Below are 16,037 nucleotides of genomic sequence, written 5' to 3'. Positions count from 1 at the left end.
AATGATAGGCAGTGTAAGTATCCATGCCTTCCAAGACAACATGACTGCTGGATGCTCTTTTGAAGACACAGACTACATTATGTAATGTTGAATTCCATCTACAAATAGTGGGCTAATGTAAGGTGACATGGCTGTCTGTCAATCAGTCACACCCACAACCATTAAAACCTGTTTTTGTTTTAATAGTAGCCTAGCTTTTGGTGGCATCACTATCAATCTATAAATGTCACAGACCTTTGTGTCATCGATTGTAGGTAGGAACGCCCTACCAACAGCCATTAAGACATGCAAATCCCTTGACTCCTTCAAAACCGCTCTCAAAGGGCACCTACGGGCGGCTGCAACTGGCCCCCGTAAAATCTGAATCCCCCTGCCCCCTTTCCCCCTTACTGTATATGTTTCCTTTCCATTTTTACCTCCTTACATGATTTCCTGTTTTTTATATAAATGTTCTGATGAATTGAAAAAGGTGGACCCTGTTGTAAACAAGTGTAATGCTTTATCAGTGTGTCGTCCACAGTAACACTAACAGTCTTTGTACTTGTGAAAATGTACCCATTCTGCAAACTGTTAATATAATTCTTCAATCAATCTTGGGCTTGTATTTCTATGTCATGTTACCTGGTCTATTTTTCTTGGTTCTGTGTCTGTTTTCTCCAGCTGTGTCTCATTTGTAATCGGTCTGTCAGTCAGTCCTTGTTGAGTCTTGTGTCACCTGTTTTTAAGTCTGTTTGAGATGTTCTTGTTCACCTGTCTCCTGGGTTTAAGTCTGTTTGAGATGTTCTTGTTCACCTGTCTCCTGGGTTTAAGTCTGTTTGAGATGTTCTTGTTCACCTGTCTCCTGGGTTTAAGTCTGTTTGAGATGTTCTTGTTCACCTGTCTCCTGGGTTTCCGAGGCTACCTGTCTCCTGGCTGTCCTGCCTTTGGGTTTTCACGTCAACATCACGTAACACAGAATCATTTTAACTAAATGAACAAATAGGTTAACCCAGGACCACTTCACCTATTTTCAACCTATCCTCATATAACATGTCCTCTATGTATATTGTCTAATTGTTTCCCCTACTTGGTCTGTGTCAGGGCTTATTTGTGGACAGTTCAGAACCCCCGACTACCAGCAACATCTTCAGTGGGGGAATCCAAGGTAATAGAAACTGCAGTCCTTATCTCCCTGCAAAGTTAGCTGCATGCTATAAATTGAAGCCATTGTTCTCGCGTTAATAACACCATATACAAAATTGAAATGACATCTGAGACAGACCAAGTAGAACAAAATGGTAGGTCTACCATTTAAAAAAATTATATATAATATTATACATAATCATGGGTGAAATGGTTCTTAAAGCACTAAATACTTTGTTGTACAATGTGGCAAATGTATCCGATCTACAAGCTCACAACACTTCGCTATGCTTGTAGATGTGCTATTTTTGCTATTTTGGAACATTTGTGATATAATTTCACATGGAATGTTATGTTGGAATACTATTCAAAAGAATAACCCGTGTCCACCAGGTTGAAAGTGGTTAATTGGGTGTTTCAGAAAATATTGTCAGACTTTTACAGTCTGGGTTGACTTAATGGACATAGAATAGGTACCAGAACAAACTATTCAGCTTGTTTTGTAGAATGTATCAGGAAATATTCCATTGAAATGATGGAACCACCCTGGACTTGTAACCTTGACTGGAATCATTGTTGGCATGCTAACAGACAGGTATTTCTAGATCCTTCTCACCACAGTATACCAACATAATAGTCTGCCAGAATGTTCTTTAGAGTAATTGTCTTTGTCTGTGTTTTTGGTCATCCTTTATATATTGATAAATTACAATAAAGGCCAAGTTATGGTTTGCCAAAGCATCAGTTAGGCTTAATTTAAATAAATAAATACATAATAAAATAAAATAAATGTATAATTTAGGCTTAGTGCCAATTTTCTATGGACTGTGTCCTGAGAGCAGAAGAAAATACTTCATGCCTTACATAACTGATACACTACACCTACAGTATACTGAACGGACATGTTTTTTCTCTTTACAACCAAAAGCATGCACCCATTACAGGTCTGTAACTCTTGAGTGGTTTGAAAACCACTGACCTAGAGTACACAGAGCGTGCTCGCAGTGATTCCATTTGGGATAATTCTGCTGGTGGAATCCCCTCCAGGACCCCTGGGGGTCTCTGGACTCCACTTGGGAACCACTGCTCTAGGTGATTTAAATCATTGGTTCCCAGCCTTTTTATACTGAAGTACCATCTCAGAAAATATTTGGCTCTCCAAGTACTACCATAATAACTGACGGAGGGGGAATAGGAGGAAAGAATAGAAGAGAGATAGACAGGGAAAGAGATAAGGGCAAATAAAAATAACAATAATGATGAATGAAATAGTGTAAGATAATATAGTATGGTATAACAATGTTGTAGGATAATAATAATATATAATGTATGAGAGAATATTAGGATATAGTGTAGTGGTGCAATAATATGATAGCAGTCTATGGTCGTGCACTGTGAGGGGGCCGGTTCCACGGTCACACTTTGGTGGGCTCCGTGGAGGGGCCTGGTCCACGTCTGGTCTAGGTCGTGCTCTGTGAGGAGGCCGGGTCCACGGTCACACTTCTGGTGGGCTCCATGAAGAGGCCTGGTCCACGGTCACACTCGGCAGTCAGTTGGGGGTTCATATTAGAGGTCCACAGTTGAGAGCAAGTTCTCTTTTCCAATTACCCCCTGGTTACAGTAAACATAACATACAATTTAAACACAAATACATTACAAGATAATAAACAATTCAAAGTGCACAAGTACAGCTAGATCTCAAATTAATCTTTTAAATCGTTTAAGTGAAAACAAGTTATTCAGTTTTAAAATGGATTGTAGACAGTTTCACATGTGAGGTGCATATTAATGAATGGCTGTTTTACCCAGTTCGGAATTAACATTGGGATTTCTAAAACAAGGTAGTTTTGGGAACGTGCCACCAGTGGTACTAGTACCAGTGGTTGGGAACCTCTGATTTAAATCGCCTATCTTGTCATGGTAACCTGATGAAAGTTTCCGGATTTAAACGTTGTGTGCAGGAGTTATTTCTTCTGCTTTTAATATCCCAAACACCCTCAGGCCAAGTCTAGAAGTATTGCAGCACGATAGCTGGCTACGTATTTTGTATATTGGCATTCGGTTGTACTGAAAATATATTCCATATAATATATTTTTCAAACATTTCTTCCAGATTTAACTGATTAGACACAGTTTCTGTACCCCTAGGATTACTGAAATGGCCTGGGCAGGTACTAGTACCATGATTTGAGAAGCACTGCTTTACAGTAGGTCTGTGTGCTCTGTGTAGGCCAGCTGTTAACTGGTTAAGTACTTTCAATATACCCCACATCCCAATATGGTACACTGCATAAATGAAACAAACAAAAAAAGCGTATGCAAATGTACGGGTCCATATGGTTACATAAGAACTCTGTCAGAGTTGCAAATGGCTAAATTAACGATGAGGATTTTGAGGAAGCACCACATTCATGTTAAGCATGTTGACTGCCCTCCTTTGGCTTGCCCTCCGTCAAACACTTGTTTCCCTTCAGTCTTCTTGTCTGAGTCTCCTGGAGTGTGCTCCATCTTATGCCCAGATGAAAGGCACAACGGTGTCAGCGAAAGAAAGAAGGGAAAACAAGAGGTCGAAGCAAAGCGGCTCATGTGTGAACCTCAAACACAAACCACCAAAAGACAAACGAATGCAGTGAATAATAGAGCATGTTTATTCACCCTTTTAATCCCCATTCCCCAAGCCTCGCTTTTGTTTCAACTTCAAGCAAAGTGTGATAGAGAGGGAGCCACAGAAAGTAATGTGTGACAGGAATGCATTTCCAACACACTTGAGAAACACGTTATCTCATTATGGTCTCCAAACAAGGATTAACCCACATTTAGTGAGTCAAGTGTTCCATGGACAATTAAGAGTTGCTAATAAAGTTAATGAATATTTTGAAAGGGGGCGGCAATAAACATTTTATTGTCCAAACTTCAAATGGTACATCTGGATAATATTTAACCACAATCAGGGGACTGAGCATAGCAGTGTACTACACAGAAGCACAGAGCGGAGAAAAACAACAAGGTGCGAACTGTTCTCTCTCTCTCCTTCCCATTCTAAAATACACCGCTACAGTAACTTGCCCCCCAATAGAAAAGAGGGACTGCCAATGTTTGCCCACAGCGGGATCACCCACACTGTTTGTTCATGGCAACACAGGACCAATGTAAAGTAGCCCCCAAACCTTGGCCAAAGGCCCATCTGAATTTTAAGTGACCACTGTCGCCAATCGCGTGTCTTTGGACTTTTCACTCCCTCTTTCTTACTCTGCTTCTCACTCTATTGGTCATCTAGGGCTCATTTATTTAGTCGGACATACACATATCAAGGGCCTCCTTTCAGTCCTGTGGGGCCTAAGGACAATATTTCTTATTCCCCCAATGGCAAGACAAGCCCGCCCACTGTCCCCTCATTGCTCTATATAAGGGTGTGTGAGGAACTTATGATAAGAACTTCAGTCTCAATACAAGCCTGGCCATGCGGTTTAAAGTCCTCCTTCATGTCTACCTGCTGTCACTCATAAAGCATGGTGAGTATTGTGCCAATGGCCTTGCAGATATGATAAAAAGTATTGTTTTCTTCTGCTAATACCCTGCTTTTGGAGTTGGTTGAAATCAACTGCAAATCAGTGCATTATGCACTCTCCCGACTTAAGTGTTGCAGAAATTATGTTTTGTGGCAATCCCAGTACAAGTGGATCTAATCGTGACTACATGTTTGCCAGACACGTCTCAGTCAGGTTAGGTCATATCTGTGTCAACTCAGACCTGACTATATTGTAATCTTGTAATCTCCCATGATTTCTTTGTAATATCAAGCCAACTTGAAACTGCGGAAACAGCATGCTTCTGTTTGGAGTTTAATGTACACATCACAAGCTTAGGGCTATATATAGTGAATAATGGCGTGTGAGTTACTGTTTGGCCCAGACAAAACTGTGTAGTGTCAGCAAGCATTGTAAGCTTTCATATAATGTTGATGATTCAAATACTGTTAAGTCAGTAGATTTGTCATCTGTATGAATATCTCATTCCACACTTTAATATAGTTTGTTTAATGAATCATTTAAAAAAAGAGTAAATTTTAACATAAACTGATCAGGCATTTGCTCTGGGTTGACATGACCTGAATAAATCCTAATGTGAAAATGAATCTAAAGAAAAGTGTGGCAATTTCTTGATTGGTTCTGTTTGCGATCATATTTATTTGATTGTAGTGAACAATTCACACTTGAGTAAACACACTTAGACACTTAATGGCCATGAGTATTTCAACACTGGTGAGACATCGTGTCAATATGTGTCTATCTGTCACTCTTAAGAAGTGCTACAATAAACACTTCAGGGGGAAAGTTTTCCACTCTGTGAATCTCTGTGCACCTAACCAGACCAAAAGACCTTTTGTTTACCCTATGACAAAAGATCTACAAGGTAATATTGACAGTCTTCTCTTGAGTCATGTTCACTTATGAAATGTAAGGAATTTGTGATGGAAAATCATTTTCACGATCTAAATTTCTACTACATTGTTCATCATAAGGTATAGTTGATTATTTGTTCAGGTCATTTGGAATGTGAATTGTTGGAATTGTATTGTACAATGTGTTCTCATTTGTATGACTTACTGGAGCATTTCTATTTGATCTCTCTGGCTGATGTAACGTGTATTGTTCTAATTCCAAATCGTTTAGTATCTAAAAGAAAAGAAACACCTGCTTATCACATACTGTACCGAGACAGACACCCTGTTTACACTTTGCATTGGAATGCGTCTTAATCAGATAGCTGGGATATGGTTTGAGGCAGCAATCTGATTTCAAAATGCGTCTTTGGTGTGTTTACACTTAGATTTATGTGGTTAAACACATTCCAGAATCTATCTCATTACTTAGATGCATTATAAGGCTACAATCTATATCTGTGGGTGATGTCTCTTACATATAGTCCATTGGCACAGGTTACATAGTGTATATTGATAATGATGACAACAATTCTTTCAGTGGTGTTGGAATTTGGTGATAATGGAGAAATGGTTCAATTTGCACTCTCCTTTTAGGTAGAAATACGTTTAGGTTTTAATCTTCAGCATGGGTGTCAGTACCCTCAGTACCAGACAGTTCTACTTCTGACCCACTCAATATTTAAAGCTAATTCTAAATAGTTCATACAATCTCAATGTAAAGTAGTACAGTCTCCTTTCTGACAGTGTGGACATTGGTCTCAGTAACAGACACTCTCCAAAGATCATTTAATTCTACAGTATGTCCATCAAAGACTTAATTTATTTACTTTGTTGTGCGACATTGTTTAATTAACCCTGTACATGATTTAAGACCAAAATAAACCATTCATTCATTGTCCCTCATTGACAATAAGTGATTTGAAAAATCTTTCATGTACAAAATCTGTTATTATCAGCAAGCGACACACAGCTTAAACCCTTTTTCTTCTGCTGCTCACAGCTTCACCAACTGAGGTGACGGTCAGCCCTTACACAGATGCACTCCTTCCCTGCTCTTCCCTGCCTCATGCAGCACAAGAACCCCTGCTTCGGGTCAGCTGGGTAACCAATGGCTCTGAAATCGCCTCATTCGAAAACTCAACGCAGCACATAAACGGGGGATTCAGCTGGGACACCAGTCAGTTTCGCAATGGAACGTTCGGGCTGGTGGTCCTTAACGCTAGCTTCACCTCACAGGGGCTGTTTGAGTGCACTGTCACCTACAATTACACTCAGCGGAACACCACAAATGTCACATTGAGTATTGAAGGTAAATCCTTGCATTCCTTGAAGTTTTCTGCTTGCCAGTAATAGACCTAACTGTACTGTAATCAACAATGATAGTTTAAAGAAGCATTGTATCAATCATTGCACCTACTCTATTGAGTAGATCAGAATTGTGTGTCGTTTACTTTCAGTGCTGCTATGACAACAGAATGTCGCTTTGGATCAACAGAGGTCTATCTATTTTAAATAGTTTGAAACTCCCCCAGACAATCCTTAAAATGTAGATCAAGAGTTCCATGCTGACAAACGAGTAGTATTGTATTACGTGCCAACATATATTGACTTTGAATAGTTGTCTTGAGTTATTACATAGTTTGTCTATTCCTTATCCTCCTTTAGCTCCCCCCACTCTTTCGGTCCCGTCCCAGTGGGTGGTGCTGGAGAGAGAGAGCCAGCTGGATTGTCGTGCAGAAGGTTTCTACCCTCCTCCCATTTACTTCTCCTGGACCAGAGATGGGAGAGTGATTCAAAATCTCCACGAGGTCGAAGCTGAACAGGGTCTAGATGGGTATTACTGGGCTGTGGGCAACCTGACATTATACCCTTCTCAAGAGGACCAGAATGTGACCTTCGGCTGTCAGGTCACTCACTCTGGGGTCAATCATGTCCTACCATTCCAGCTCAACATCACCTGTGAGTGATAGGACTCTGGACCTTTGTTTTTGTTTTAATTTTTTATGTTCAGTATGTACAGTACAGCATATCTAAAAGGGATCAAAAGCTAAGAAATGTTCTACTTTTACAATATTTCAGTTTTCATAATCGTTTGACAACTGTTGCGTCTGATTACTGTACGATAACCACAAATCTATTGAAATCCACGCACTTGTGCTTTTTTGTGAGACTGATTTAGTACAGGAGTCCTCTATAATGATGTTTTACTACTACTACAGTTTATTAATCTATTACTTCATATGAGTCACTCACTCCTGGTAGAGATGCCATCTAATCTAGGAATGTTGCCGGTTCGACCCTCGGCTTGCCCAGTGAAAGTATAAAAGTGTCCCTGAGCAAGAACCCCTAATAGCTCCTGCCTGTGCACTCATGTGAGCCACCTGAGCAGCCATCTGCTGGGTGAAGCAGTAAAAGTAATCCTCCCCACTTCCCTTTATGTAAATGCTGTAATGCATGTCGTCCTCTCTCTCTCCTCAGACCTTCCCACCGTCAGGCTGTCTGTGGTGCCCCCGTCATCCCGCGACACCCCTTTGACGCTGTTCTGTGACGTGGAACGGTTCTACCCGGAGCAGTTGTCTGTGACCTGGCTTCATAATGGCTCGGTTCTGCCCGAGCCCCCCGTCAGTGAGCAGAGCCCAGATGGAACCTACAGTACCAGGCGCTACTATAACCTGGGCCCAGGGCTGAGGGAGCAGGCTGGGGGTGTGGAGTGTGTAGTTAACCAGCCTGGGGTCATAAACCCAGCCCACAGCAGGGCCTCCCTGGAAGAACTGGATCCCCCAGGTATAACACTTAATTTCGTCGATTCGATTGCTATATAAACGGTTGAGTTTTTTTAAGCAGAATATTATAGAGTAGGACAGAACAACCCAGTAAAACCTCAGTGTTAAATTATTCATTTGTAGTATTAAGGATTTATTGTCTGTTGTCCGTAACTTCTTTGTCCTGCCAAGGACACAAAGAAATTACAGCCTTAATCACATGAACCCTATAGCTTCACTGTTCTGGGCTTCTATTTGGTGAAAATAGGCGAACATTCTGTGAAAATGGCAGATCTACAAGCTCACAAAGCGTTGCAACGTGGCGCGATGGGAATTTGTAGATTGGCAATTTTAGTGATAAGTGACATGCATACATCTCCCTTTCTCTATGTCTTCTCAGAAAAGGATCCGGTTCTGAACAAGTCTGCCAAAGCGTCTGTGGCTCTGATGTGTATTTCTCTGGTTCTGGTGTTCCTGCTCTGCTTTGGGTTTTCGTGGAGGAGAAGAGATGGTAAATCACAGCACAAGAACACATCAATGTACTGAATCTCCTATGTAATATAATACCGTATTCTGTAACTTTATACCATAATGATCGGCTGTGTTCAAAGTGAGTGGTGTTCTGAAAGCTTAGCTGAATAACTGTTTATTTTTTTATTTTTTTTATTTTTTGTCTTGCATGCTGTAGCGTAGCCAGACTATCAAAGGATTGGTTGTATCAGGATTGTTTTTCAAACAGTGGGCATACCGTAGGTTTGTTAGTGCAGATTTTCTCCACTGTTCAACTCCATATTGAATTTTGAATACCTCAGATGTATCTTAGCAGTCGGAGATTTAAATTCAATATATAAAAGACAATACTTTGCATCTGCCACTTGAATTAAAGGCGACTTGTTTGATTGACATAAAAAAGCGCCTGTCAGCTCAAATCCACAATGCAACATTTTGTTTTCAGTGTTGCTGTGCACAAACATCGGTAGCATTATAAATTAAATCGAAAAAACCCTACCTATTCCATTTCTCCCCCTCTATTTCCCATTCCAGCGCCGCTATTCTAAAGCAACCTCAGTTACATATTTAAACTATTTTCAGGGCTAACAAGACAACTCACCCCTTTTCCGTTTTCATCCCGGAATTTTCCCCAGTGAGGGGTGGGAGAGGCTGGACGGCAGACAACTGGACTTTGAATTTCTCTAACTATAAACTTTCATGACAGCAGTATAAATATAATTTATGAAAAGCTACTACAGTGAAGTCTGTTCACAGTTGTTGTAGGCTATGTGGGGATCATCTGACGAGGTACCATTTGAGTGGGCAAAACCTTACATATACTAAATAATACTAAATTGTTTATAGGGTCAATATAAGTAAAATAATATAGCCTTTCCACAGGAGTATCTTTTTATATTTTTCCAAAAAGAATACAAACAGCCAATAGCATATTACAAAGTTATCCCCCTCACTGGGGAAAATTCCGGGAGTTGTCCAGTGTTCTTTTCAGGTGGGTAGATCTTGTTGAGCTGGTCATTTTGAAAGTAGCTCTCAAGTCAAAAAAGGGTGGGCGCCCCTGCCTTAAAGGTATAGTATGAAACGTTGCCCCGTGTTTACAGTACATAACATTACCTCTATACCAGCCACTGTAGTAGTGTGGTGGTGTTCACCTGCAGAAACACATTGCTCTAGCTCGCTGTATGTTGTTGGTTTTGGTAGACAGGGATGTTTTTGGGCAACCAAAGCAAACAGTGAAAACTGTGAAAAAATACAACAAAAGGAGCAATGTGTTTCTGCAGGTAAACACCACCACACTACTACAATCATGGCTGATAACGGCTGGTACAGATGGCAATGGTGGGTAATGGTGTTATAAAAACACAGGGCAAGAATACATACTATCTATGCCTTTAAACTGTTTCTAAACTGTTACTCTAAAACTCTAAACTTTTACATCTGGGAATTCAACCGTGTACAAGGCATCGTTGCAAAGTAACATAATATACCACGCTCCTTGCAAGGCAACTGCAGTGCTTGAGAAACCTCTGCAAATATTGCACAATGGCTGACCCCCTGCACCACTCCCCTTCTCTCCCCTCCCTCCCTTTCTTCCATTCCTGGGACTCAGAAAAGCAGAAGTCTCTGACCGTATCAGGGATCATCCTTCCTCCACGGGTCATAGTAGGCCACAAGGGCAGGGTCACAGTAAGCATCGAAGGCAGGATGGTGGACCGAGTACAGACCAAATGGTTCCTCAATGACACCCCGATCACTGACACCTCGCTCACAGGTAGGGTGGCTGATGGACGAGTGATTATTTTGTCTGTATGATCTTCTAATCTAATCTTGAATAATGCCATGATATTGCCATTCACTGCCTATTTTTTCCAACCTCATTATTTGTTTCTTTGTTCTCTTCTTTTACACTTTTTAATGCTGCTAACAAATGATAACTTCACATAAGGACCCTTAAAGGCTCAAACTAACTTTAACTGCCTCTATAACCCCCTAACCACCATCCATCTGCCCTACGGTCTCACTCTCACATCCCCAGTGTCAGAGAAGGGTCCTCTGCTACCATCCAGAGGAGAGATGGGATACTACAAGCTGCACACCCAGGGGCCACTGCACTCATCAGGGACTGGCGGCACACAGCAGCTGCTCTCTTCACTAACCTTCATCCCTCAGATCTCAGTCCACAAGGGGGCGGTGTTTAAATGCCAGGTGTCTTATGTAGGCAAGGACAAGGTGGTGGTGGAGAAGGTGTCGGAGAGGTTTTCCGTACTAGGTAAGGGAAGGGATACTGTTTTGTGTTCTCTAATGGCTGAAGAAATACTGTGATAAGGATCATCACGTCTACCGCTGTCAAATCATAATGTTGCTGAACGTCCTCTTTCAGCTGCTCCAGAGGTCTCCGAAATCCAAATGGCAGAGACAGTGGATAACTCGGGTAAAGTAGTTTAAAATGGCAGAAGTTGATCGAGTAAAAGGTGTTGGTTCTGTGCACTGGGTTTCTCAGTCATAATGCCGGCTGTGATCTCCCTGCAAAACCAGACTCAAGCTGTCCCCTTCTAATTTGTCTCATCCAGATGTTATAACCATGACGGTCCAGGCCTCCCATTTCCACCCAGATATCATCACATTCCGCTGGTTCTGCCAAGGGGGTGAGCTGAGCCCTGTGGCCTCCCAGGCCCTGACGTCCCCTCGGCCTGATGCCAAGGGCTTCTTCTCTGCCTCCAGCCAGTGTAAGCTGCCCCGCAGTGAGCTGGAGGCTGGGGGCACCAAGGTGTGGGTCAGTGTGCACCACATCGCCCTGAAACAACCCGTCACCCGTGAGACTCGAGGTGAGTCCGGAAAGAAATACATTTTATACTTAACGGTGCTGCAAGTGATGTTATTGCTATAGTAATCATTGCTATAGACATAGTGTGTTTTCTCAGTAACAGGAAACGTCCCGTCTCCAACTCTTTTGTAAACAAAATACATATTCAGGGCGGGATACCAATTTCATCAGGAGAGAGAACTCATACAGGATAAACAAGTGAAATTGGAAGTAATTAAACTAAAGAATGAGTGGACAAAATTATATGTTATGTTTATTAAAGAGATGGAGTGACGGGAAGACCCCTGTACTGAATAAACACTCTACAGCAATGATTGAATTGAAAACATGGTGTTATAACCAAAGATAAATCACACATGTGTGATTGATTGATTGAAGTATTTAATAACAGTTTGCAGAATGGGTACATTTCACATGAAAGCACAACTCAAAGACTGTTACTGTGGACGACACACTGATAAAGCATTACACTTGTTTACAACAGGGTCCACCATTTTCAATTCATCAGAAAGTGTGTGAAGTGAGCTGCACTCTTATCATCATACATCATCATACATCACATTCCGTGCTCAGCCAATCAGCTGAGCACATTATGTGCTCATACAGAGTACAGGGCACACCTTAGTGCACAGCCGTGGACAGACGAAGCTGACGCCCGACGTCATTCCGGCTTTTTAGACAGCTGGTGGATGGAAAATAAGCTCCACCCCCACGGCTGACTGACGCGGAGGAGAGCGTTTCCGGGAATCTGTCCGTCGCGTCAGTCAGCCGCGGAGGTGGAGCTTCTTTCACCAGCTGTCTAAAAAGCCGGAATGACGTCGGGCGTCAGCTTCGTCTGTCCGCGGCTGTGTACTAAGGTGTGCTCCGGCCCAAAGCTGTGCATATAGGAGCTTTAATGTTAATTCTCTAACATATTCCTGCCAGGTTTCATGAAGAGACCATGTGTGTCGGAGATTGTGCGCTGCACCTACGCCCCAGATCAACCATTGACGTTGGGCTGTGACATCACAGGGTTCTACCCTCCCGACATCTCGGTCACCTGGCTGAAGCTGAGGGCAGGAGAGCAGGATGACCAAGAGGATGACATCATCGAGGGAGGAGATGTCTGGGGCCCCATACAGACGTCTCCCAGAATGTACCGGGCCACCGCCACGCTCAAAACGGGCCTAACGAAGGAGGACAAACGGGTTCGAGGAGGTGGGATCATGTGCCGAGTGGAGCACTGTTCACTAGACGAGCCTATAGAGAGGTGCTGGAGGAGAGATGATGTTGGTATGTACTGTATGTTGTTGGGAACGTATACACACAGTGACCGTTGTGCTGAAGTAAGAGCAAAATGTGTGTCACCTGTGTTGTGGGCTGGCAGCATAATCTTAAAAAAATAGTGAAAACAAATGTGTCTTGAACATGGGCTATTTCCGCTATGTTATTATTGTTAAATAGTGCATTTGGTTCAAGGCATTGCAATTCCTGTACTAAATCAAAAATACAACATAGACAAGAAACATCTGTTGCATTACACATAATGAAACAAAAATAAGAGTGACACTAAAATAGGTATTTTTTTCCCCCATTCCAGCGCCTCCCTCCATCCCGTCATCCATCTCTGTGTGCTGGAGCAGCGAGGGGGTCGGAGTGTTCTCTCTCCTCCTGAAGGGAGGCCACCCCAGGGCCAAGTTACTCTGGTCAGCCGGTGGAAACACACTCGCACCTCTGGCGTCCAACGAGACGGAGGACATCGCAGATGACGGACAGAGGGAACTGAAGAGCGTGTGTGCCCTGGAGAGGAGCAGCCAGCAGCCGAGTCACGCAGCTAAGCAGCCGGAGAGAAGGCGGAACGGACGTGCAGCGAGTACGTATGATGAGTTTGACCACTTTATTAGGATTGATGGATGGAGGGAGCGGAAACTAAATAATAATTTCCCAGAGGTCACAGCATTGACCTATGCATAATGACCTCTTAGAAATGCAAATGTGCAATGGTGATGAATGATGATGTGTTAATTCCCCAATATTATTTACCTTGTGTAAACTAGGCAAGATGTGAATGTATATGTAGGCCTACTCTTATTTACTAAATATCAGTTTTTCTCCTGTTCCATGAAGCTGAATGAATTTGTGTTTTCTTTGCAGAGACAAAAGCTGCAGTCACAGACTTTGACACAGAAGGAATCGCATATATTGACGAGAAGTTGGAAGGAGAGAACAACAACATTGACAAAGAGGGGAATGACGAGGAGGAGGACGCAGAGCAGCAGCCAGGTGCACTGCACATTAACGGAGTGAACTTGAAGGGCCTGAGAGCGGATGAGAGAGAGCAGCTGAGAGTGTGTGTGGAGATCACACACCCAGCACTCAAGCTGCCCGTCTACCGGACATGGACAGGTACTGTACATTATGATCGCTCTGCCATGAGCACATGCCACAAAGTCACTAGTGTGTATGTATGGTACTGTGAACCACTGTCCACTTGTCCAAGTGTCCTTGGGCAAGACACTGAACCCTACATTGCCTCCAATAAGTTGTGTGTCAGTGTGAGCTTGCCACCATTGGTGTATGAATGTGGGAAGTGAGGACGCTGGCGTCGACTGTTTGCCGCTTCACCTCCCAATGTATGAATGAATGAACCATGAATAAAGCGCTTTGAGCACTTGGAAAAGCGCTATACAAATGCAATTCATTATTAGTATTATTATATCAACTAAGTTTACTGTTGACCCCCTGGAACCGGGTCCTTGTACCCCACTTTGAGAAAGACAAAATCATCACTGTTAATTTATTACATTTGTAACTCTGGAAATACGCTTTGTGATTTTTTTGGGGGGGCTTTTCTTGCCTCATTGATAGTCAGTCCACAGGTAGTATAGAGTAAAGACTCAAGAGACAGGAAACTGGGAGAGAGAGAGTCGTGGAGTGACATGCAGTAAAAGTCCACCGGGCCCAGGAATTGAACCCGGCCACTGCGGCCAGGACACGTCAAGTATTGGGGGCCAGGGCCTACGTGGTACGCACCTTAACCACCCAGAGTAAAATATCTGTTTTCTGTTTTCGACAAAGGTTTTGCTCTCTTTTTCAGTGGGTGGAGGGAGCAAATAATGGTGCACTATAACTAAACAAAAGCTTGTTGCTGTGCACTAATGTGGTTTTCCTGTCCAAGAAAGAATGATCACAGGGTGGGTGCAATACAAATGCACAGGACAGGATTTGTGCAGTGGTTGTCATATTAACCACTTGAGCCCAAATTTATACCATATGAAGGTGTTGCACAATGTGTTGTGAATGTGAGCTTGTACATCAGCCGTTTTTTCTTTCTTTTTTAACAATTCAAGTCAAAGCTTTGACGGAATGATGCATAAAAGGCATAGCTACATTACAGATAAATATAAACTATTTCAGACAAGACAAATTGCATTTAAACTGACTTAAAAACCACTGCCCCTATCCTATACCGCTGGGAACTAAAACAAACATGCACATTTTGAAAACACATTTCTAAGACTGGAAGTAGCCTAGATTAAGGAAGTTTGATAACGTGTAGCTACTTCCCCATACTGACATGACTCGCTCACTTTTTTCTCCTCCAGAACCACACGAGGAGGTGTCTTCTGCATGATGACCGCATCCAGTCTGCACTCTGCAAAGGGTCCTGCATCTGTCCTATATGTCATCTATAGCAGTGGTTCTCACCTTGTCATGCGTCAATGACCCCCATCTGAACAGAGTTTTGTGCCAGGGACCCCCCCCCCCATACAAGATTCGTGTTGTGCATGATTATTATTATTTTTCAAAAATATTCTTTATTAATAATCTTTTGAAAATAGCATGAAGTCACAACGCACCGGCACTGCATCACAATGCGACGCGTTGTGAGCTTGTAGTTCGGCTAAAGCCGATGTGTATATAGGGTTAAACAGATTTGGATGCTATATTAACATACTGGGGACCCCCTGTTACCCCCATCAAGGACCCCTGGGGGTCCCCAGACGTCCATTCCTCATTTATAGGCCTAGTCTATATTTATTAATTCATGTTCCTAATAGGCTACACCATCCATGTTCTCTGTTCTCTCTTCCAAATCATTGATTTTATTTTGTCTAACATTTTGTTTGTGTTTTTGTACAATTGTTTTTGCAATTTTTCCAAATACCTGTATTTTGACAATAAAATATAGTATTTTTTAATTGAGATTTCCCCTTTTGTGGGTTTTACAGTGTTAGTCATGGTTTCTGGTTTTTAGTTTTTGGTTTTTCAGCTGTTAATTGATAAACCGCAGCTATAGTTCTATTAGGAAAATATACAACTTTTTGAATTCACATCATAGACTGTAAAATATAGATTCACAATCATTTCTGCACATATAACTTTGATTCAACTT

General features: G+C 42.2%; 1 protein-coding gene across 1 annotated transcript; it reads left to right on the top strand.

Annotated features, from left to right (window-relative positions):
- Position 1: 1 nt before the first annotated feature.
- Positions 2 to 15,359, top strand: LOC310874673 (uncharacterized protein; the record flags this gene model as incomplete). Its single annotated transcript, XM_083787535.1, has 14 exons — positions 2 to 13; positions 1,081 to 1,144; positions 6,567 to 6,875; positions 7,232 to 7,525; positions 8,045 to 8,350; positions 8,729 to 8,839; positions 10,448 to 10,609; positions 10,874 to 11,107; positions 11,219 to 11,269; positions 11,409 to 11,663; positions 12,587 to 12,934; positions 13,242 to 13,514; positions 13,796 to 14,047; positions 15,247 to 15,359. 14 exons carry the CDS (start codon positions 2 to 4, stop codon positions 15,273 to 15,275), a joined length of 2,700 nt encoding a protein of 899 aa, XP_083643661.1. The 3' UTR covers positions 15,276 to 15,359.
- Between the last annotated feature and the right edge of the window lie 678 nt (positions 15,360 to 16,037).

The sequence above is a fragment of the Protomyctophum parallelum genome (assembly GCF_964188405.1).
Source record: "Protomyctophum parallelum genome assembly, chromosome: 17".
Classification (NCBI taxonomy): domain Eukaryota; kingdom Metazoa; phylum Chordata; class Actinopteri; order Myctophiformes; family Myctophidae; genus Protomyctophum; species Protomyctophum parallelum.
The sequence above is the reverse complement of the archived record's forward strand: the minus strand, read 5'-3'. Positions and strand labels throughout refer to the sequence as shown.